The following is a 23,133-nucleotide window of genomic DNA, read 5'->3' as shown; positions in this document are numbered from 1 at the left end:
GCAGCGGGGGTCCTCACGTAGAACCAAGCTCTCATCCAATCCTTCTCCCACTTCCCTTTTTGGCAGTAGGAGATCTCGCACCTTGGCCCAGGCATTGTGCGGCGCGGCATGAACGCGCAGCTTCCGAACTGCGCAATGCACTCCACACCTTCGGCATCCTTCACCTTTTTAGGCTGGCGCTGGAGCTCAAAGTACGAGCAGAAAGTGTCGATGTGGGGCATAGCTCCGTAGGATTCGCACGCCCAGGCAAATTTGCTAAGGGTCAGTATTCCATTAGGGCTGAAATGCTGCAGCTCCACGTTGAAACTCTCCATCACTTCGTGAAGGAAATGATACGGAGGCATCCGAAGTCCGCAAGTAAAGAAGTCCCTGAATACCACCGCATACCCCTCTTCAGGCGCAGGCACCGTCTGATCCGCAGGAGGAGCCTCCGCCCGACCTTCCTTGAAAAACCTAGCCTCAACCATGTCAGCGATATCCTCCGCCCTCACGGTCGACTGCCCGAACTCAAAAGTAATCGCCGCCATCTCCTCAAACTCCTTCGCACTGATCAGGTCACCGACGGAAGCTTCGACGTCAGACAACGTCTCCTCCAGATCTCGAGCTTCAGCAACCTCAAGCATCCACTCCTCAAACCTCCGCAGCCAACCTCCAGACCTCACGCTAAGAAAACCGCGCAAAGGACCAGAAAAATCTGACCTCGAAGGACGCGGTGAAGGAAGCTGAGCCACCGTAAAACCTCCGACAACACTTAAGAACTAAAACAGAAACGCACGCGAGCAGCTCAGAGAGAAGGACGTAGCGAAGGAAGGTGTGCAGGCAATGAGCAGCAGGGGTGAGAGCTCAAAGCTCCCCCAGCGTCCCCTTTTATAGGGGGGGGCCTGCGACCGCGCGGCCGTTGCGATTCCCCGCGCCCAACGGCTATAAGCGGAGGAATCGGCCAGACCGTTGCGCTTCGTCAACGCCAACGGCTAACTCCAACGGAAAAAACATCCTCCGCGATCCTCCGCAATTTAATGCGCGTAGGATACCAGACTAACATAGCGTCAATGGTCGGAGGGTCCCGACAAAACAAAGAAACCAAGAAAATTTATGACTAAGTAAAAGAAACAGTTATCCAACATTTGCTAACAAACACATCCTGCGCACCAGGGGGGAAGGCAGCAACCATGCTCATAACCTCCGCAGCGTAGCACGTTTTTGAGCACATGGACCGCAGGAGTGCCATTAGCCCAAAAAGGGGGGAACTGTTGGGGAGATGCTGCATCCTTCCCCCTGGTAGCGCCGGAGGTTATCCTTCACCTGAGGAACCTCCGACGCCTGGAACGTCGGAGGATATCCTCCGACGGGAAACGCTAATGTTGACGACTCGTCTGGTCGTGCAGTGTGTGTGCAGGGACTGAGACACCGGCGGAGGTCCACGAGCGAGGAGAGACTGGAACCTCCGACCCTCCCGGGTCGGAGGATGGCGGGAGAACGCAGCCAGGCTGAGGAGGACCTCCCGGGGTGGCCAGGTCGAGCCACCTCCGACCAGACGGGCTGCGGAACCTCCGACACCAAAGCGTCGGAGGATCCACAATTGAGCGGAGGATCCAAGCCTCCGACCTGCTGAGGCCCCAGTCAGAGGATGAACGAAGGGTTTGCAATGTGAAATTACGCAGGTGTATTAGGGTCAGTAGACTGCAATGAAGGGATATGCCGGAATATTCCCCCGCCGTCACGGGGCATTTATGTAAATGTCGCTAGGTTGGCTTCCGGGCCCTATATAAGGGGCGAGATACCGCCATTAATAACGGAGAGCATTCATTGTATTCACCTACTGTTGAGCCTTTTGCCTGTTGGAGCTCAGACCTCTCACGGCACCGAGTGAGAAGGTTCACCATTCATCGTACTGCTGGGGAGTGCGGAGAGCTCCTTCCCAACAATAAACAGACCTTCACCCTCCTAAACTTACATGGTGTTACTTGATACACCAATCACAATCGAACATGGGCCACATGGGTTAACTTCACAACTACTACTGGCTACTAACGGGCTTGGGTGTTACACTTGGTCCCTCTCCTTCTTGCCACAATTGACCTTGCCGGACAGATGGGGCTCCTCCCTAGGCAAAAATTGCGAGGTGCATACCCTAATGGTAGCAGTGGCAAATGGTAGTGATGCTGTAACGCCTGAGAAAAAAAATAGATAAAGAAAAAAGTAAAAAAAATAAAAAAATTACCGTAGCCCGCCGCTACAGTACCATGGTCTACAGTACCGTGCCCGACACCTTCTGCCGCGAGTCTATGTTTTCCCTGTTCCTCCCAACCTGGTCACGAACTGCCACCATCCTCCCTACAGATTTCATGAAAGAGAGAAAGGAGAAGAGGGAAGAGGAGGAGAGGGCCTAGGGTTTTGCCACCGCCGTCGCCGCCGCCGTCGGTCATCCGTGGTGGCCGTTCTTCCTCCCGCGGAAATACGGTTAGGTTCTACCTTGTATCTTGGCTGTCGCATTAATCCACCATGTCCCTTTGCTGTCCATGAAGGCTTAGCCATGTTTGGCATAGATCGGAGTAACAAGGCCTTTATGGCGGCAAGGATCGTGACGAGTTGGATCGGAGATGATGGAAAGGTGAAGAGACGAAGAAGAAGTAGACGCCGGAAGATTCAGCATCGTGCTCCCTGTGGTTCCCTAGGTGAGAAGCCAAATATTAATACCCTTCATATAATCAAGTTTTGCGGATTAAAGCGCTTATTTGGATTGGGTTTAGTGTAGAAATTCTCGAAGTCAATTTCGTTCATGATCTGAAATTCTCGTCAGACTGTGCAGTCCCTGTTCACCGTAATGTTAGGGCATTTTAGAAGCTTTAATAAATTTTGGGCCTGTGGACAAAGTTGTAGAGGACTTCAATATCTTTCTTTGAACGCAAAGAACTCTATCATAGCAGTTATACTTTGTGAGATATCGATTTTTTAATCTGACTGTTTTCCAGTGACAAAAATCTAGACAGTTTTGGATCTAAGCAGTTTTTGACCCTGTTAATGAAATAATTAGGTCTTTGATTACTAACAAAAGTCCTACTATTTTTGTTAAGCTTTCTAGATTGGTAAAGTTTGTAAATTTTTAAAAAGTATATCTTCAGTTAAGAATTTTTGAAATTTGATGTTCCATGATTATTTACCCCATCTTGAAGGCTTGTTATGCAAAAACTTGTAATACCCGTATTGTTTATAATTGTGCTTTACATAGGCTGATAAAGTTTGAGAATTTTTGGATGAGTATTCTGAAGTATATGAAAAAGAGAAGAATCGGTGTTGCTTCTTGATCGGTAGCGCAAACGGTAGAGGCTTGAATGTCGGGTTTGGAGCGCTTTAATGCGTATTTGTTCTTACTCTTGCTTGCATGTTGGTGTATGTACTGAGTTGATCAGGTGGTAGCACTTCGGAACGTCGCTAGTGCTTTTGTTCTCCTTCGGTACAAAGGCAAGTGAATGTAGCGGTGGTTTGCTACCGTTTTGGCTTGTTATTTTCATCACTTATAGTTTATTGTCTATAAGAATGTCATCCCTCTAATATCCAAAATTTATGATCTTGGTATATTCAGTCTTAGTTAAATTATGGTCTTATTTAAGTACTCATGGTGATGGTATTATTTCCTATTGTTATTTGTGGCTAGCCCACAAACCTGAATTTGAAGTTGGAGTATCATTGGTGATTTATTAATTTTATTGCAACGTGACAAGTGCATTGCATCATTCATTGGCATTGGAAGTTATGTCTTGACCTACTGGTACGCATCATGGGATGCAGCTCTACACCATGTTGGGTGTGCAGACAGGAGACATATGCATTGTATTCATATGCATTCATGAGAAGTATGTTATTGAAGAGATTTTATCCACATTATTATGAAGCTCTCTATTGCTGGCTATGTTCCAAATTGAAAGTCTGTTATTTTAATTTGATATCATGTCAATTGGAAACACCATAAATTGATGTTAATTCAACTTGTGGTTTAAATAGCTTGTCAAACCAAGTTTGCTTGCTGAGATATCTCATCTCACCCTTGATTTACACAATCCAGGTACTTGATGCTTGCTTGGAAGGGAAGGGAATTAGCTGCACGTCACACACTTCTTCATTTAGAGTCCCTGTGTTTTAATAAATAATAATTTGGTTTGCTCATTGGTTTTGAAGGTGATTGTTTAAAGTGTAGATGTTAAACTTAATTCTTGTTGAAGTAACTCATTTGCGTTAGGATGTTCATTAGTCCTAGTTTGGCATTTTAGTTATTTATATATTTTATTCTTCCGCTTGCTATAAATACAAAGGAGATGCTCCCAAACTGTTTATTGGTTGTGTGAAGCTGTTGTTTGTGTAGTTTAGTAGTATTCCGGTGTATTTGTGGTTTCCGGTGTGTTATAGATGCCAATTGTTTTCGTACCAAAGAAGATTTCCATAGGTGACGAGTCTTATGACTAAGGGCTCACAGGTGCAGCATCTTTACTAACCTAACCGGCTGGATTTAGTTTATCGTATAGGATTGGCTTCTTCCTGTCATCTACCACATAAGTTGTTGTCTTGATTGTATAGGTGACCTTGCGATGCGTTTTATAGAAGTTCTAGTTACAAGGTTTGTATAGAGGATTTGAAGCATCATTTGCGTGCCAATGAACTAATAGAATTGGTTCAGTATCTTTGAGATATTTTTTAATATTTATATTTACACATACAATTGGAGCTTATTTTAATTGCGCATCTTCTTACATAGTTTCGTCATTTATGAATAGAGATATATATTGTTTTATCTCCATACTAGACACCTTCGGTGTACTATAATGTTTCATACTGAAAAGATATACTAGGATCGCGTTCAACTAATATTACACTGGCTAGTAAAAAGATCACTTTTATTTTCTTTGTGCTTAGAAGTAATCTAAATATTTAATACAATTAGCTAGTTTATTGTTTAGGTTTGTTCCATTACTACGTTCGACGTCACTATTACCATTTATAACATACATTTGAATCTTACCGTTAAAAATCCTTGTGAATTTTTACAATAATATATTAATTAATAGAATATTTTAATAATCATCTAATGAATTAATAATATATATTTATCATCAGAGTATAGTGTTTGCTTTTATGATAACTAGATGCATACCCCACGCATGGCTGGAGGAATTGCGAATGATTTAGAATGAAGATAGAGTACATGTTATATCAAGGGACAAACTATTGTAATTACATCTAGAATATAACAAAATATAGATATAGAAATAGATATAGATATAGATATAGATATAGATATAGATATAGATATAGATATAGATATAGATATAGATAACAAGCAATTACTGTCCTCCATCTTTTGTATTGCACAATCAAGCCAATAATTATTGTAGGGCACATATAGGAGATTTATCTATCCTTCCACCTTTTGTCAGTCCATCCATCTATATATCTGCACTCACACAACCACATAAGGTTAGTAGAACTTATCATCCCCTGCATACTAACACTGCAAAACTGAAGGGTGATAGTAGAATAAAATGAAGATTGTCTACGTGACAGCTGTTGTGTTCTTGGTTCTTGCAATCATGTCTTCTACCTCCCCATCATTGTGCCAAGCTGGGAACTGTAAATTCTTCTACTTTTACTTATCCTGCATTGACTTTTGTTATGTTCACCTGCAAATAATCTTGCTTGATCTGTATTGTGTTGCATATTTGAATGTTTATAGGCATCGGCTGCAAAAAGAGACCGCCACCGCCATCCGATGAGACATGCTACGAGGACCGAAAGTGTTCAGTTTCGAGGTGCCACCTGGGTTGCATACACAGAGGCTTTGTGGGCAACGACAGAGGTGCTTACTGCCGTGGGAACGATTGCTGCTGCAAACATTGATGCAATGGAATGCATCTATGCATTTTATGAGAATTCAATAAAGCTAGCTGTATCATTGGCCCCTGACTATAAATGAAATACTACTAAGATTCAGCTTATAATGGAGACATTCTGAGATGGAACATTTAAGTTATAATATGTTGGATCAATTCACTCTAAAATAAGCAATTAGAGGGAGGTGAATTATCCATAAGGTAAAAACAAATTTTAGGATTTCCCCTTAACACAAAACCTAATTTTCCCATGTTTTATGTTCGGACAGAATAATCCACCCTTATTAAAATTGATCTTGAAAAAATAAAAGCAACTCCAACAACACAAAAATGAAGTTAAGAGACAATGTTTCTAATTGACATATGTAGGTACATCTCAAGACCGCATCTGTAGATGGTCAGGTGACCTCCAGCCAAATGTCCGCCTCTGTTAACCATTTATAGAGGCAGATATTCTAAGGCAGCAGTGTAATTGATTAACTGAGGCACAGTTGTCAACATCTGTAAATTAATTAATAGAGACGGGCATCTTAGAATTTCTGCCTCTGAAAATTACTATTAGTAAAGGTGGTCATTCTAAGAATCCGCCTCTAACAATTAATTAACAAAGTTGGACATCTCAAGAGGCTAGCCTCAACAATTAGTAACATCCAAAAATAATTTTGAACATGGATAAAGATGATATGTGTTTTAGATTCATGTTCGAAATTTAGCATTTTGGAAGGATCTTAATTTTTCACATGATTAATACCAAAATTACAATGGCCGACCAGATGGAAATGTAGGTTTTTTTAGAGTCTGAAATTATAAAAATTTCTAACAACCATAGTTTCTTATAAATTCATACAAAAAATGAGCTCCAGCAGAGCAGAATTAAAGCCCTAAAAAATGAGCCTCCACCCTCAAATCTCCCCTCGACCCCCATTTGTGTGTCTGTTGGCTGCCCTCAAATTAATGACAGTTGGTGTGGTTCCTCTCCCCGCCTACACATGGAACCAAATCACGCTGTCCTAGTCCATGTCCGACGCCGTGTTGCTTCCTTTGCCATCAATGGCACAGCAGCTCTGCCGTGATCCCCCTCCCTTGGCATGCTTTTCTGGCTGCGAAACCCTCCCTTACATGGCTCTCTGGCGAGGCCCCCTCCAGGCGAGATCCTAGATGTTGGTTGGTTGCGAAGAACTAGCACCATGCGGTAGGGTTCGTCGGCATCCAGCGCGGGGAAGGTGAAGTGGGAGATGAGTGGAGGTGATCTTCGATGTCCTAGAAGAGCGAGGACACAGGGTTCCATGCTGCACCCAGGTTGGGAGGCAAAGAGGAGGATGGTGAATGGGGCGGCAGAGGTGTCGTCATTCAACTGAGGTGGAGTGGAGGGAACGGTAGCTTCCTTTCCCTGACTGCTCTATTTCCTCGGCGACACGACCTTGGGTGGCTGCGTGACCCACTCCTGCGAGTGCAAGCTCTCCTCCATCTGGACATGGCCAAGTTAGTTAATCAGGAAGAAGATGAGTAAAGAGGATGACAAACAAGTCCCGCGTGTCATTCACTACTATAAGAAATTTTAAGGCCCTTATTTGTGTGTTTTTGTAGTAGCAGATGTAAAAAAACCAGGCTCTAAAAATTGGTTGGGGGGGGGGGGGGGTCCTGAAATCAAAGGTAGAGGCACTGGAATTGCTTCAAAGCTTTATAGTTGAATCTTTTTTTCATTTGAGTTTTTTTGCACACAAAATATTTAATATAAGATTAAAAAATGTGGATATGTTTCTATATATAATCACAGATAGAATTGTAGTATGTGCTGAATGTTTACATAATTTAAAAAATATGTTAGTGAAACTTCTCTTATCTCTACCTTGATGTATTAGTGCAGTTTTAGATAGATCAAAACAAGTCTACACTTAAGAATAAGAAATAAATCTAAAATTAAAAGCTAGGCACACAACTCAAAGAGCAAAGGAATTTATAAAGCTAAAGTGATCACTGCATAGATCATATCTTGGTTTTAAGGGGCCCTTTTTATCATGCCATGATAGGCAGCACTCCGGTCACACAATAATCTCAGCCCTTGGCCATAAAAATCGGATGTCTAGCAACGTGCATGCATGGATAGCCAGCCTTGCCTGAGGATTCAACTAACATGCCCTAACAGCAATACAGAATGATTAATGCCAATGGTCACATGAAAAAAAGGCATCTGCCTGCAGTGCTGGTGAATATAAACTGAACTTACATTTGTCATAGTGAATCCATGTGTGGCCCTTCTCCTTACCCTCGCGGCATTATTAGGTGTTTTAAACTAGCCTAACATGAGCCTATATATACATATTTTAGAGCAGCACCCATTCTACAGTTTAGAAAAAAAGTTTTGTCTTACAATGAATTATAGTTTCTCTTTAGACAGTTCTTTATGCAACAAATTCATCTGCTTCAAGGTATTAGTAGGAATGGTAGAGGTTGGGAACACTTTTAGCACCGAGTTTGCCTCTTCGATCATGATTCCAAACACAATAGTTTTATTGTGTTCATTGGGATATTACACACCCACGATATGATGTCGTTAATTGAGGATCCATTGACTAGTATGTTTATCACACTTGCTTGTTTGGAATCAATTGATGATGATCTGGATACATGTGATGTACAAATTGTAAGAAAAAACTTAATGAGTAAGAACACCTCTAAAATCTATGCGTAGTAGAGTAAAATTCATAACTTTTAAAATTAAGTCAGATCAAGACAAACTTTAGGTTAACTTTAGTTGAAAACACCTACAACATTGTAGTTGATTATTTTTTAATTTCAATTTATTTAGTGTACAAACAAATTTGTTTAATGTTTTTAGATTTTGAAATTCATTTTTCTTAGTTTTTTAAATGGACGAAACCAAAGTTACAGTACTAGAAAGAACATGCAACAAAGTAGTTGACTACTCTATCGAAATGATTTAGTGCCTGGAAAATCTGCTTAAAATTTCAAAATTCTGAATTTTCCATAATGCCCTTAGACTAAGAAACAAGCTAACTTAAAGTTACTGTACTCGAAGAGATATGCAAAGCTAATGAACTTTTCATTTGAAATGATTTATGTTTAGAAATTCGATTTTAAGATTAATGAATTTGAAATTCAATATTATTTTCATGTTTCAAGTGATCTCGGATGGAGAAATGCCTCCAACCAAAGTTATAGTGCTTGAAGAGGTCTCTCTAGTTCAAACATTTTCATTTGAATTCATTTAGCATCTCAAATATGTATTGCAATATTCATCAAAAAAATAATATGAGGTTAAATATTCTGCTCGTGTGCAGGTTCCTCTTCATTGGTAGTGATCTGTAAAGGCGCTACCATATGTTCATCGATGAAGAACAATATGATCAAGGACCCAATATGTCAACACCTGATTGTACTATATGTACTCGTTGTACCTTATGGTTCTAGCCAGGAATTTTTTAGCTTGTCTTTTATCATTAGGACAGAGAGCAGACGCCAAGCTCTGATGACCATCCGTTTTGAATGTCACTGTTTCTATGCCGAGTTAAGACGCAAGTTCTAAGTGTTGGAGGGCACTTACAATGAAATTAGTAGAGAGCTATATATATATTACATTAATGAAGACTGAACTGGTGACCATAGAGAAGGGTGAATAGGTGCTTCAAATTTTTCGACACCTTGCTTTGATTAGTAAGAAAAAGATGATATCAGTTCAACGCCAGTCACATAAGCAGCCCATGTGTCGAACCCCATGTGGGTACAATATTTTGCTTCCACTAGAAACCCATGTGCTGAAAGAATTTATTTATTGGTCGACAACGTAATAAATTCTGTCATTGTTCTTGTTCAGGTATGATGTTTCCTTCATACATGTTCAAATAAAATGGGAGCCACCAAGTAGGAAAACACATTGCACATAGAAGAAAATGGAGATATACTAGAATGTGTTTCTGGTATGGGTCAGGGATATCCCACCCAGACCATCCAATTTATTTGCATTGCACAAATGTGGGATTGACAGGCATCACCAATAGTGCCATGGATCATTTTGTCTACTCGATAAGTTAGTGATAAGCTGCTCGTAATTTTGGTCAAAATCATGCGGACACCTCCACACCCTCAGAGCTCCAGAAAGAAATGAGCACGTTGCTTTATCTCCACCTAGATTCGGCTTTTACCGAGCAATCGTATGATCCAAATGGAATATGAACCTATTACATGTTCTGGAGGTGAAGAAAATGGTACTGCCTAGGTCAAGACAAGTAGAACTCGAAATCTCTTCATGGGCCAAGAAGCCCAACCCAATATATTCTGGGCCAGACCAGCCCATAAGAAGTATATAGCGAACAGACTCAAGAATTATCGGAATTGTTTCCGTCCAAATATATATTTGGATGGCGATTGATGATTAGTGGATAGGAGCCGTCGTGGCCCACATGCTGCTCGATGGTTTTCACTTCCGAGGTAGGAGTACGTAACATCCTAAGGCCTTGTCCACTTCGCGAAAAAATTTAGCTTTGACTACTATAGCACTTTCATTTATATGTGACAATTATTGTCCAATTACGAAATAACTAGGCTTAAAAAATTCGTCTCGCAAATTACAGACAAACTGTATAATTAATTTTTATTTTCATCTATATTTAATGCTCCATGCATGCGTACAAAGATTCGATGTGACGGGGAATCTTGAAAAAATTTTACGAACTAAACAAGGCCTAAGTATATTTTCTTTCCTTTTCCTTTTCGTTTTCTTTTCTTTCCTTTTTATTTTATGTTTTTCTCTTTTTTCTTTTCATGTTTCGTTTTTTATTTATATTACTTTTTTGTTTTATGTGATTTTTTATTTTTATTTTCCTTTTTCTTTTATTTCATGTTTCATTTTTATTTCTTTTTCACTTTCTTATTATTTTATTTGATGTTCGCGTGTTGTCTATGGGATGTTCTATTTTTATTTTTTATTTTCTTTTTCTTCTGGCTTCTGTTATATTTATTATATTTGGTTTCTTTTTGGAAAAGTCTACATAACCCCTCAAACTATCTAAGGTAGACTACTTCATCTCTTGAACTATAAAACCAGAGATTCTACTCCCAGAACTTTCAAAACCGGTCAAATAACCCTCGAGTGGTTTTGAAGGGTGGTTTTTTTCTTTTTTATTTGTTTTTGCTGAATCTTTTAAAAATCATAATAAATCACAGAAAAATCATAAAATAAAATATTTAATTTTATTGGACTCCCGATCAGTAGATCTATACAGTGAATATATAATATGGTATAATTTAGTACAAAGTTTTTGTTGTAGCTTTAAATCTATGTTTTTTGTAATTAAATCGAATAATTGATATATGTAGTTCTTATGGTTCAATTGTGGTAAATTTTTTATGAAAAAAGTCTACATCACCCCCCTGAACTACGGGGTGGTGTCTACTTTACCCCCCGAACTATGAAACACGAACTATGAAACAGTCTAATTTACCCCCTGAACTATCCAAAACCGTTCAAATCACCCCCCAGCCGGTTTTTGATGGCGCCTTTGCTACAGTACCGTGGTTTTGATCTTTTCTTTTTTCCTATTTGTTTTCATATAATCTTGGAAAAATCATAGTAAATCACAGAAAAATCATAAAATAGAAAATCTAATTTTGTTAGACTCCACATGAGTAGATCTACGCAATGAATATATAATATGGTATACTTTAATATAAATCTTTTCTGTAGCTTTAAATTTGTTAGAAAAATAAAATTTTATCTCTAATTAATTGGAATAATTCATAGCTGCAGCTTCTGTGGTCCAATTGTGGTGAAATTTTTATGGTGGACTAATTATTCTATGCTTGAACTATAGTAAATATTTCATACTCATAGGATCATGTATAACTAAGTTTATTCAGGTTAATGCTCAACAAATGCAGCAGGTGTAAATTAAACCTGGGAAAACTATTATTTTGATATAATTGTGTATGCGTTGGTCCATTTTGTAGGTGACAATTACCATTGGCACATTTGTTGAGCATGTCCTGCCTAGACTTGCTTTCCATGACAAGCCAAATTAAAGCTTGCCCACCTTGCATGGAACCGCGAGACTCGTGCACATACGGCAAGGGGATCAAATATGATTTCTGTTCCGGTTTCGGGCATAGTGAGAGTTCAGGTGTGAGATTCACAGATAGAACTAAACGTTGCCCAACATTTTTAGATGAACACAACCATTTGTTAACAGCAGCACTGCTGCTCATGTGGTGTAATGCTCCATCTGCTGGCTGGGCATGGTCACCGCCCGTCCTCTCCTTCATCGAGGAAAATAATTGGCAGAAAAATAATTGGCTAATATATGGCTTTGAGATCGCTGTAATCTTTTAGAAAGAGAAGTATTGGGGGAAAAGTCTCTATTAGAAAAAATGAAAAAAACGATGAAAGCAATCTTTCAACGAGTTACGAAGTCCAATTCCGCCTTTGTGTATTTTTGTCTCTCAGCCTGTGATTATGCCTCACTATCAGCCCTTTGTCACCCCTCACAACAGTTTGATTTACAGACCTAGCCCTCGTGCGCACGCCTTCTGGCTATCATTGTATACTATATAACGATCTGAAGATTAACTTCACTAGTTGTATGGAACATTATTGTGTTTGAGTGACATAAGCATGGCACTCCAAACATTGAATATGACATTAAATATGAGCTGGGTGAGCAATAATTTGTGTGCACAGACTTCACTTGTTGATCCAGAACTTCTACAATTTTTATTGTTTGGAGGGACCAGACGTTTACATACAAGTTCAAATAAAATGGGAGCCAGGAGCAAACAAGATGCGGAGATGAAAAGATTATTTGCTAGCTATTGTTTCGGCAAAGCGACATCCATGTCGATCCAATTTGCATACGTTGTACATAGGACTGGTAGGCATCAGGAATCACTACTGCAGTTGACCCGATCACTGCCGGTTCGTAACCCCTATCACTGTCGGATTTTGAATCGACAGTACCAAAGCGGTAGTGATGTGGAGACCAAAAGACTGCCAATTTCTATGAACCGGCATTGATCGTCCACAACACTACCGAAGTGCACAACAAATCGACAGTGTTATTCATCACCAACATTGCTGGTTCAGGTAGCCAACCGGCAGTGTTATTGCAAAAGACACTACCGAATGTCACAAGAACCGGCAGTGTTAGCGACAACCAACATTGCCGGTTCATGTAGCTACCCGGCATTGCTATTGGCCAACAACACTGCCGGCTATCACAAGAACCGCCAGTGTTAGCTTGAGCCAACACTGCCGGTCCTAGTTGCTATCCGGCATATATTTCTCTTGGTCAGCAACACTGCCGATTCACTCTAGCTAGCAATGATGACACATAGGTTTTAGGTTTTTTTAAAAAAATTGGTTTTATAATATTTTGGGTTCTAATTGGCCATTTTAATTCAAATGTTCTAAAAAAGATCAAAACAACGATAAACGTTACAAATATCTGCTACACTTACAATTCAAGTATTGTATACAAGATCTCGATAACTAAAGTTAAAAAAAGAATTTACAAGAGCCTAGCGATCCGCTCTAGCCGAAATTAGTCCTTGTAGGTTTGGGCTTGTGCAATGGAATATGATCCATCTTTTGAAAGTACTTCGAACAAAATGAATTTTGCAATCTTCATTTGCAGTCCGACTATCTCCATTTCTAGTAGCCTTCCAGGGTTATATTTCTTGCGCTGTCGTTCAAAAAGATGAAGGGGAATTAGTACATCACCATAATAATAATAATAATGATAATAATAATGATAATAATAATGATAATAATAATGATAATAATAATAATAATAATCAAGTTATCTCTCTCTTTCATATTGGAAGCCGATGTAGGAAAGCATTGCCAACATCACATAGAGCCCGCTGGTTGTTTTAAGTATGGAATGTCCTACTTTTCAACAACTTTGAAATTGGTTTGCGTTCCACCTCTATGCCTTTTTCGAACACTGTGCAACATTGTAATAAATAGTTAAAAGGTGAAACGTTAATTAGAAAGAGATATGTGTGATCAGAAAATAATATGTTATGAGGAGCGCATACGAATTCAACATGCCCAGTGATTGCAAATGTGCAAATGGTTCTTTCTTCGAGTCCCACACCTCGACCTCGTTCCGAACCATATTTAGACAAAGAAAGACATAATGGTCGCTGCAATCACAGAAGCATAATTAATGATTAATCTTAACAAAAATAAGCATAAATATAAAGATCGGGAACAGATACTGGTGGTTGTAGGCTAGAAGTACTTATATAGTCCACAATGGCATTATCTGTACATGAAGGCTGCGTTTCTCGTATAGCTGGAATAGGCACTACCACTCAACATCAAACATCTCTTCATCAGGATAATTGTAAACAAGTGGCGAATGGATAATGTAAGCAAAGCCAAACTCGTCGGTCTCAAGTGCTTGGGCCATGTAATATTCATGCAACTCATACAGCTGTGTGGACAACTCTTTGAACTTGTCCTCCAAAACCAAAAAATGGCCTCTTACATACTTACATGCCAATGGTGCCACCCCAATTGATTCCCATTAGTGGTCTTTGGCGTACTGCCTATTCTAGGTGGAGTTGGCCTCCATCAACTTGTTTATTACATTCCTTGGAATGTTGCATCGTCCATTTCATTATTGTACTTGATCTGTGTATGCCTTTCATATTCATTCCTCTTCAAGGCCTTAGGTAAACAGGCAATTAGATTAAAGAAAGGAACATATTTTTCCTTAGGTATACCGACACTGACTTTCTGGTTCATCAAGTTTGTAATGCTGGAACTAAAAGGCCTTTTATTTTTCTCATTCTCAACCGATCCCAAGAACCTTTGGTGCGATTGCAATGATTTGTTTGATGTTTCTTTCTGTAAAGGAGCACATGAGAGCCATGTCCTCTTTGTGAGGACTCTGCCTGATGTAGATGGGCTAGGAGGTGGAGGAGGACTCTGCCAGTGACGTTGAGGAGAAGGAGAGGACGAGGAGGGGTCTGCTGACGAGGAGAAGGAGACCTTCTAGGCGGTGATGCTGAGTGCTGGGACGAAGAGTCACATTCTTCCTCGTCATCTGAGGACATCTCGCTATCAAGCTTAATGTAGCGCTTGCGCTAGGACACATGAGAACCCTTGTTGTGAACAAGTTTTGACATGTCTTGCGCTGCGGGATACTCAATGCATATCTCTTGTTGTACTTTTTGTCAAGTATTCTATCAATGGTGGCATTGGCATACCGCTATGGAATTGGGTGGCCATTAATGGTACCGTCACCCTAGGATAGGCCTGCTCGAGAGCCACCTAGTCTTTTGTCCATTGTTGACGGACGTACAACTTGACATTCACCGGTTCAGCGATGTTGTCCACCGGATGAGGCACATTAGCGTCCTCTTCGCCAAAAGAGGTCGACCCACAGCTGCTATGACCCCTTATTGGTGGGCTACACATGCAGGCATAAGTGTGAGGTCTTGTGGTACCTCCACTAGTACAGAGAGATACTATACTGACGGTTCGCAACCTCTTTGTACAGGCGAATTGACGAACCACCAGTAGCTATAGGCATGTAGAAATAAAAGTTTCCACAGACGGTTAACTGAGAACCGCCTGTAGAAACCGATTTCTAACCTGTGGAAATCAGTTTCTACAGACGGTTCTCATAACAGAACCGTCTGTGGTAAGATTTTCCAAAACCATATTTTTAATATTATATATATATATATATTATATACATTAATATTGAAACTATGTTAGGCTACAAGATTCAACCAATGCAACATGCAATATATTTATATATACCATTACTTTGTACATAAAATTATATTAATTACAAACATCACACATCAAAGTTTTTTGTTTACAGACATATGAGGTTTCACATCTGAAACCTCTGCTCTAATAACCCGATCGAGATAGCTTTAGCCTACTAATATCTCTTAGCGCTCTAAACTCAGGCTTTGCTAGGACGCTGGTCGGGTCGTGATATTTCCCTTCGGTGGGAATGACTTCTCTCAAGAGAAAAGTGCAGAGGTCCTCAACTATGTTATATAGAACAGTTTGAGTCACGCTCTTCGCCTTTTCCAACTCATGTTGCTGCAGAGGAAGTTAGAAACATCATTAATTTATAGTTCATATAACACATGCTTAACAACAAAAAATGACACAAATAATATAAACGACTATTAAAGCAATACCTTAGAAGGGTTAGTTACATAGCTTCCGGTCTCTCTCATGAACTCGCAGACGTAGAATCCACAGTGGACCGATCCGACTGGTTGCTTATGGCACTGATGTATGACAAAAAAGTGGATATTTATTAGTTGCAACATCGTCATATGCATATTATATTTATAAAAGACAGCTTGTGATATTTTGGTACGTACCGGCCATTTATAAAATAATCTCAATGGCTGCCCCGGTTCTGATGAATCACACCTTCCACCTTTGATCTTATAATACCTATAGGCCCTATAGTATCGAATACACAATCCTAGAGTTATTCTGAAACTCTTATAAAAGGAGGTATGAATATTTAATGTACTCAGCTTACCGTTCCAAGTGTGTAATGAATTTTGCATAACTTGAAGGATCATAGTCTGCAGAGTCTAGAACTAGCACACGTCCTAGACTAGGATTAATGAGAAGGCAGATCCAGTGGTCCCTGAGAGAATCGAATTTATGATGCTAAGTGCCCATTGAAATTACTAATACGACGAATACAAATTGACACTTACCCAAAGTTGTATGGGGCAACAACACATTCTTGATCTGATACTTGAGCAGTGCCAAGGCTATGTAGAGGTCGTATTTACATTCATAATCTAGTCGACTTTCATTTATTATCTTCTTACGCTCAGCGGGGTCCAAACCTTCTAAGGAGTCGTGTTTGTCTCCGATTTTAAAGTTGTGCTGCTCCTCGCATATCTTCATCGGGCTCAGATACGCAACCCTTTTACTGGCAGACCTATCCGGATTTGAACCGTACCGCATCTCTTGTTGTTCAAAATTCATTCTGCAATGAGCACTTGTACGTTAGATGTTGAAAATTGATGCAACTCATGAATAATAACACAAGATAGTACGAGTGACACTTACAATGCAAACACGGTTACCAGCTGCACGTCTAGTCTCTGCAGGTTCATCATTAGCCAGATGTCCTCGAAGGTAACGATTGCCTTTGTACGCTCACTGTTGAATGTTGTTGGTGGTATAATCACATTGATCGTGTCAATGCCTACAGAAGCTGCTCTCATATACCAGTCATGCATCCTTTTGATACCAGCTGGGATCTTTTTGAGTTTGTCCCAACTAAGTAGTGTTCTGCCTAGCTCATATTTAGTAGGGACAAATTTGTAATCATCCTTCGTTGGTGGCCTGATATTGACAATACGTGTTTCACAGCTTTTTGACCCCTCCTTCTCATGCTCTGCTAAGTCAACAAGTTTTGAAGTGCGGCTCCTTGCAATTCCGGACAAAAATAGGGCCGTACCAGCGGCCTTCTTCTTTGGCTCGAACGGGGAAACCAATTTGGGGACCGAGAATTTTGTTTTCTTTGGTTGCGGTGGTGTCTTATCATCATTTTTGGGTACCGGTGGTGTGGAAGTTTGCGGTGTTGAAGCATGGGGTTTAGGTGGTGGTGGTGAAGCCTGGGGATTAGGTGATGGTGGGGGAGTGGGTTTTGATGGTGGCGGGGATGGTGGTTGAGGCATTATTGGTGATGGTGGTGGTGGGGATTGTAGATGCAAGATTGGAGAGGTTGGTGGAGTGGGAAGAGATGTGGGATGGGACGACTCCTGAGTCTGCGGCACTTCTCGGGGTGATGGTTCTGGTACCTGAGACAGCAGGATGTCCCGTCGAGGCCAAAGAATAAAATTCTTGATAGCTTGTCCTAGTTTCTCAATGCCCTCGGGACTAGGAATGTCTAGCATGTCGTCCTCATATCCTTGGACAACTGTCAACACTTCCACCCTGCAGTAGTTCTCAGGGATCTCACTACCATGGAATTGACGCCCCGGGATCGCAAGTCCTGTGGCTACTTCCCTTGTAAGGTTATTGTTAAAACCATACCTTATGGCTAGGGAGCAAGGCACAGGACTATCGATCTCATCAACTGGATAGTGGACCTTGTCTCCGGTATAGGCAATACTACTCGGGACGACCAGAGCTTGTTCTGTTGTTGTCGGGGCGACGACTAGCGGCATTTGAGGAGGCTGCTGGCCACGTAATTGGCTAGACATTGCGGTCGCCAATCGCTGCATCAACTCAGGAGGAGGATTGGAGAGGATTTTAGACATCACCTCTTCGACTTCTCTCTTAGCCTCCTCCTTAAAATAATTAGACATTTCTGCCTTGTAGCGATCCCGTTTTCTATACATTGCTTCCCACTCTGGTCCGAAGCCTTCTTTCCATCCTTCTTTTGATGAGATGCCTCGTACACGACCAGGATGCTCTAGGTTACCCAGAGCAACAGTAAAGACATCTTTCTCTCTTTGAGGCTTAAATTCGCCCGCTTGCTGCTTAGCTGCCACAGCGAAAATATTCTTCGCTGCCTCTTCGACCATTGGGTCAGAAAATGATAAGCCAGACTTGGCTTCCTTTGCCGGTACACGAGCACGAATCCACCTCGAGCCCCTGCGACCAAGTTGGTCAGGGAGCGCTGGCAGACCCTTAGCCCTCTGCGCTTCATCCTCTTGCTCCTATTGGGCAAGCTTGCGCTGATAACCACCTGTGCCTAGATGATGGTGGTACTTGTTCCTTTTTGCGAGCTTGGATTTAGATTCGCTCAAAGCTTTGAACTCCTCGGTACTTCTCTGCTCTAGAAACACCGCCCACTGACCAGCAGTGATTTTATACTTTTTTGTCGGGTCCAACCCTTTCTTTGCCCACTTAGAATTCAGCTTGGACTTGTAATTTCTAAACATGATTCCCCACTGCTTCAATGTGTACTCCTTTACTAGGTCTTCTGAACCCTGAGGTAAAACAAACCTTGTAAGTAGCTTGTCCCACATTCTTGTGATTTCATTTTGGTCCACATTTGCCCACTCGCTGACTGTGATGTCAAGATGGTCCCTAACTAAGAATCCAAGTGCGTTACGCCACTTAGGTAAGGCCTCTGGAGGAGCTAGGGGTTGTCCTGTTGGGCTCACATCTGTAATTCTAAATGTGACTTTTGGAAACTGATTCAATCCTCTGTCACCTCGTTTCCTTTTCCTATCATCAGTCTTCTCGGTGGTCTTCTCGGTGGTTGTCTCCGTCGTCGGTTCGGGTGCACCTTCATGTGTGAATTCTTCCTGGGATAGGATCTCTTTCAGCTCATGAAACTGAGATAACACCTCCTGTTCATGTTAAAAGTTAAACACATAAATCATTCTTGTACATATACTGAGGGACATAAAAGTTAGAAAGATTTAATTATGGATGAGTAATTCATCACCTCATCTACTTCTGGAATGTAATCAGGGTCATGTTCTAATTCATGACGAGCGTTCCTCTCTATACGAGGATCTGGAATGTCGCTAGGGGAGGTCTCGTACGAAGGACTTGATTCACGTTCTTTTGCATTCACCGTGTGGTCCGACCCTTGCGCTTGCTCGGTGCTGTGTGACACTTGCACCTTCTCTGTGTGGTCCGAACCTTTTGCCGGTGCTTGGTCGATGCGGTCAAACCCTGACGCTTGGTTTGGGGTTGGAGAAGCCATCGTGATAATCTATTCAAATAATTACTTAGCATATGCATCATGCATTATAAATAGTTCCATTATAAAGAAAGAAATAATAATTACTTAGCATATGCATATAGGGTTTAGGGTTTAGGGTTTAGCATATCCAACACTTAAACTAAAAGCAAATATTAATTGTTTATTATTTTTATACATACATATATATATAATTGCATTGTAAATAATTGCATTATAAAAAATAAATAACAACTACTTAGCATATGCATAATGTATATAAGAAAAATAAAACATCATACACATTTATTTAAGACCATTAATAATTAATAATTATTTAGGACAATGAATAATTAATAATTATTTAGAACAATTAATAATACATCATATACATTTATTTAGAACAATTAATAATTATTTAGAACAATTAATAATTATAAGAAAAATAAAACATCATATTTATTTAAGACCATTAATAATTAATAATTATTTAGGACAATTAATAATTATAAGAAAAATAAAACATCATATACATTTATTTAAGACCATTAATAATTAATAATTATTTAGGATAATTAATAATTAATAATTAATAATACATCATATACATTTACTTAGAACAATTAATAATTATTTAGGACAATTAATAATTATAAGAAAAATAAAACATCATATACATTTATTTAGGACAATTAATAATTAAAAATATACATCATATACATCATATAAGAAAAATAAAAAATAAGAAAACAAAAATTGGATCCGCAGCACGCGCCGCAGCACCCTCCCACCGTCCCCTGCCCCTGCCCCTCCCTCTCCCCCTCACCCTCTCCACCGGCCGCAGCACGCGCCGCCGCCGCCGCCTCGGTTGAGGAGCACCGAGACTCCCCCGAGGCGGCTGCGCGTAGCCCCCGAACCTTCCCCACGTGGATCCGCAGCCGCAGGCGCAGCCCTGCCTCCGACGACGGCCGTCCAGCCGCCTCGGGCCGCGCCGCCGTCCAGCTACATCAGGCCGCGTCGCCGGCGGCGAGCAGCGGAGAGCACGCGCGGTGCCTCCCTCTCCCCGACCCCGTACGCTCCCGCGGCGACCGAGCGAGCTTACCTCGACGGGAAAGACGACGGGCGACGGATGCTCGACGGAGAACTCTGGCGCCGTGGAAATTTTTAGCAGCCTGTCGGCGTGGATTCGAACTCTGGCGCGTCTTCGGACTTAGAAAATTTCAAGGGTCTGCGCGCGGGGTATATATGGCCTCCATTTCTACAGGCGGTTGGCATTGACCACCGCCTGTAGAAATGCTTTCTACAGGCGGTGGTCAATGCCAACCGCCTGTACAAAGTTTTTTGTAATTTTTATTATTATTATTGTTTTCTATATTTTTTGTTACTATTTTTTATTGCATATTGATATTATAATATAATAATATTTTAACATAATTATTTCTATATTCTATATTGGTAACATAATTATATTGTTTATATATTATTTGTATAATGATATTATAATATAATTATATTGTTTCACACCTATATATTATTTTTATATTATTTTAAATTTCAAATGCATATTGCATATTGTATGAAAGGTAGAGCTTGAGTAGCTCTAACTTCTCTGTATTCAAAACTTTTTCATTTGAGGACATTTAGTGCCTAGTTGGACCTAGTTTGACCTAGTCAAAATTTAAAATTTCACATTTCCACAACTACACACACATTTTCGAAACCCGAGATGTCCCCAACTCGAAAAGTCATGAATACAAAGTTTGTTCCACTCATCAAGATATACATTTCATACATAGGACATTTTTGCATTTGACAAAGCGTTTCAAAAGTGTAGTTCTAAAACCACAAGTCTCATATATAGTTTCATAAAGTTTGTGTCACATTCAACACTTTGTGACTAGAATTTACCAATCCTTTCCCAAATGCCAAAATATCCTATGTATGGAATGTGTATCTTGAGGAGCTCTAACACCCATGTATTCAAAAGTTTTTCATTTGAGGTCATTTAGTGCCTAGTTTGACCTAGTTTGACCAAGTCAAATCTTGGATTTTTTATGAAAAGTTACTTTGACCGGACCCTTGGTAGCCTCAGATACAAAAGTCATGAATACAAAGTTTGTCCAGCTCATCAAGATACACATTGTGTGTAAGGGTCAACTTTTCATCTGAGAGAGTTTGGACCACTCAAATTTTGAAATTTCAAATTTCCACAGCTACACACACGTTTTCGAAACCCGAGACGTCCCCAACTCGAAAAGTCATGAATACAAAGTTTGTTCCACTCATCAAGATATACATTTCATAAATAGGACATTTTTGCATTTGACAAAGCGTTTACATGATGCATCACAGATACAATCTAGGCCGCTACTATTCTTCCTTGTCCATCAGGGCACACCCATGGCAAAGAACTTTGTGGGATGCTTCGCTCAAAATTTTTTATCTTCATAGGATGGTCCACAAAGAGGGACATATCACTGAACTGGTTAAAATCCTCCAGATCCGATACACCGTCAACTCCAACTGCTTGTTGCTTTCCTGGAAAAACTACATGCTTCGGTGTGTCGGTACTTTTCTTCTCATTCTTAGAAAGGATCTGCTCAGCATAGAAAACCTGTGCAGCACGATTAGCAAGGATCCATGGGTCATCTTTATATCCCACCTTACTTAGATCAAGAACTCTGACCCCATAATTATCCACTGTGACATGTTTATCTTCAACCCATTGACATCGAAACACAGGGATCTGAAATGTACCATAGTCTAGTTCCCATATGTCCTCGATGAAGCCAAAGTATGTAATAATATCACAAGTTTTGTCATCTACGGCCTCGCATCGAACACCACTATTTTGTGTCATGCTCTTTTGGTCCTTAGACTTGGTATGAAATGTGAATCCACTTATGTCATAGGTTTGCCATGTTATGACTTGGCGTGATGGTCCAGATGCCAAAGCCTTGATGGTTTGTTTCTCAATTGTTTCCCCGTATGGAATGTCCTGCTCCCTTAGCCATGTGTACAACTATTTCTTGTGTTCCTTCATTACCCAATCCTCTGTTTGCCTAGGATTATGTTCTCGAAGCTCATCCATGTGTTATTCAATCAAATGCTCCATTATCGAGAGCTGATGTAAGATGCTGTGATGTGCCTCAAGTATTGTATTGTAATCTGGTGGGATGAATGATTTTCGTCCAATCCTCCCACATCCATGTAGCCTACCCTCATGTCTTGACAGAGGCAAACCTATTGCAACCTGGTCTTTTAGGACATTATTGCAGAATGGTCCACCGGACTCAATCGCCTCTTCGGTACAATACCCCTCTATCATGGACGCCTCGGGACGAGCACGAGTTGATACATAGCCATTTAGTATTGACATAAAACGCTCGTAAGTCCACATTTCATGCAGGTACATGGGACCCAGTGCCTGTATTTGTGGAACCAAGTGCACCACAAGGTGCACCATGATATCAAAGAATGATGGGGGAAACACATCTCAAACTGTGACACTGTTTCCACTGCGAATTCCTGAAGGGATTCTAACTCATCACGGTCAATTACCTTTTGTGTGATCTTGTTGAAAAAGT

General features: G+C 40.6%; 1 protein-coding gene across 1 annotated transcript; it reads left to right on the top strand.

Moving 5' to 3' along the window:
- LOC8066315 lies at positions 5,453-5,978 on the top strand. The gene is made up of 2 exons (XM_002443267.2): positions 5,453-5,622; positions 5,726-5,978. Exons 1-2 carry the CDS (start codon positions 5,535-5,537, stop codon positions 5,887-5,889), a joined length of 252 nt encoding a protein of 83 aa, XP_002443312.1. The 5' UTR covers positions 5,453-5,534; the 3' UTR covers positions 5,890-5,978.

This window comes from Sorghum bicolor, chromosome 8, assembly GCF_000003195.3.
Source record: "Sorghum bicolor cultivar BTx623 chromosome 8, Sorghum_bicolor_NCBIv3, whole genome shotgun sequence".
Classification (NCBI taxonomy): domain Eukaryota; kingdom Viridiplantae; phylum Streptophyta; class Magnoliopsida; order Poales; family Poaceae; genus Sorghum; species Sorghum bicolor.
Note: the sequence above shows the minus strand (reverse complement) of the source record. Positions and strands in the feature narration are given on the sequence as shown.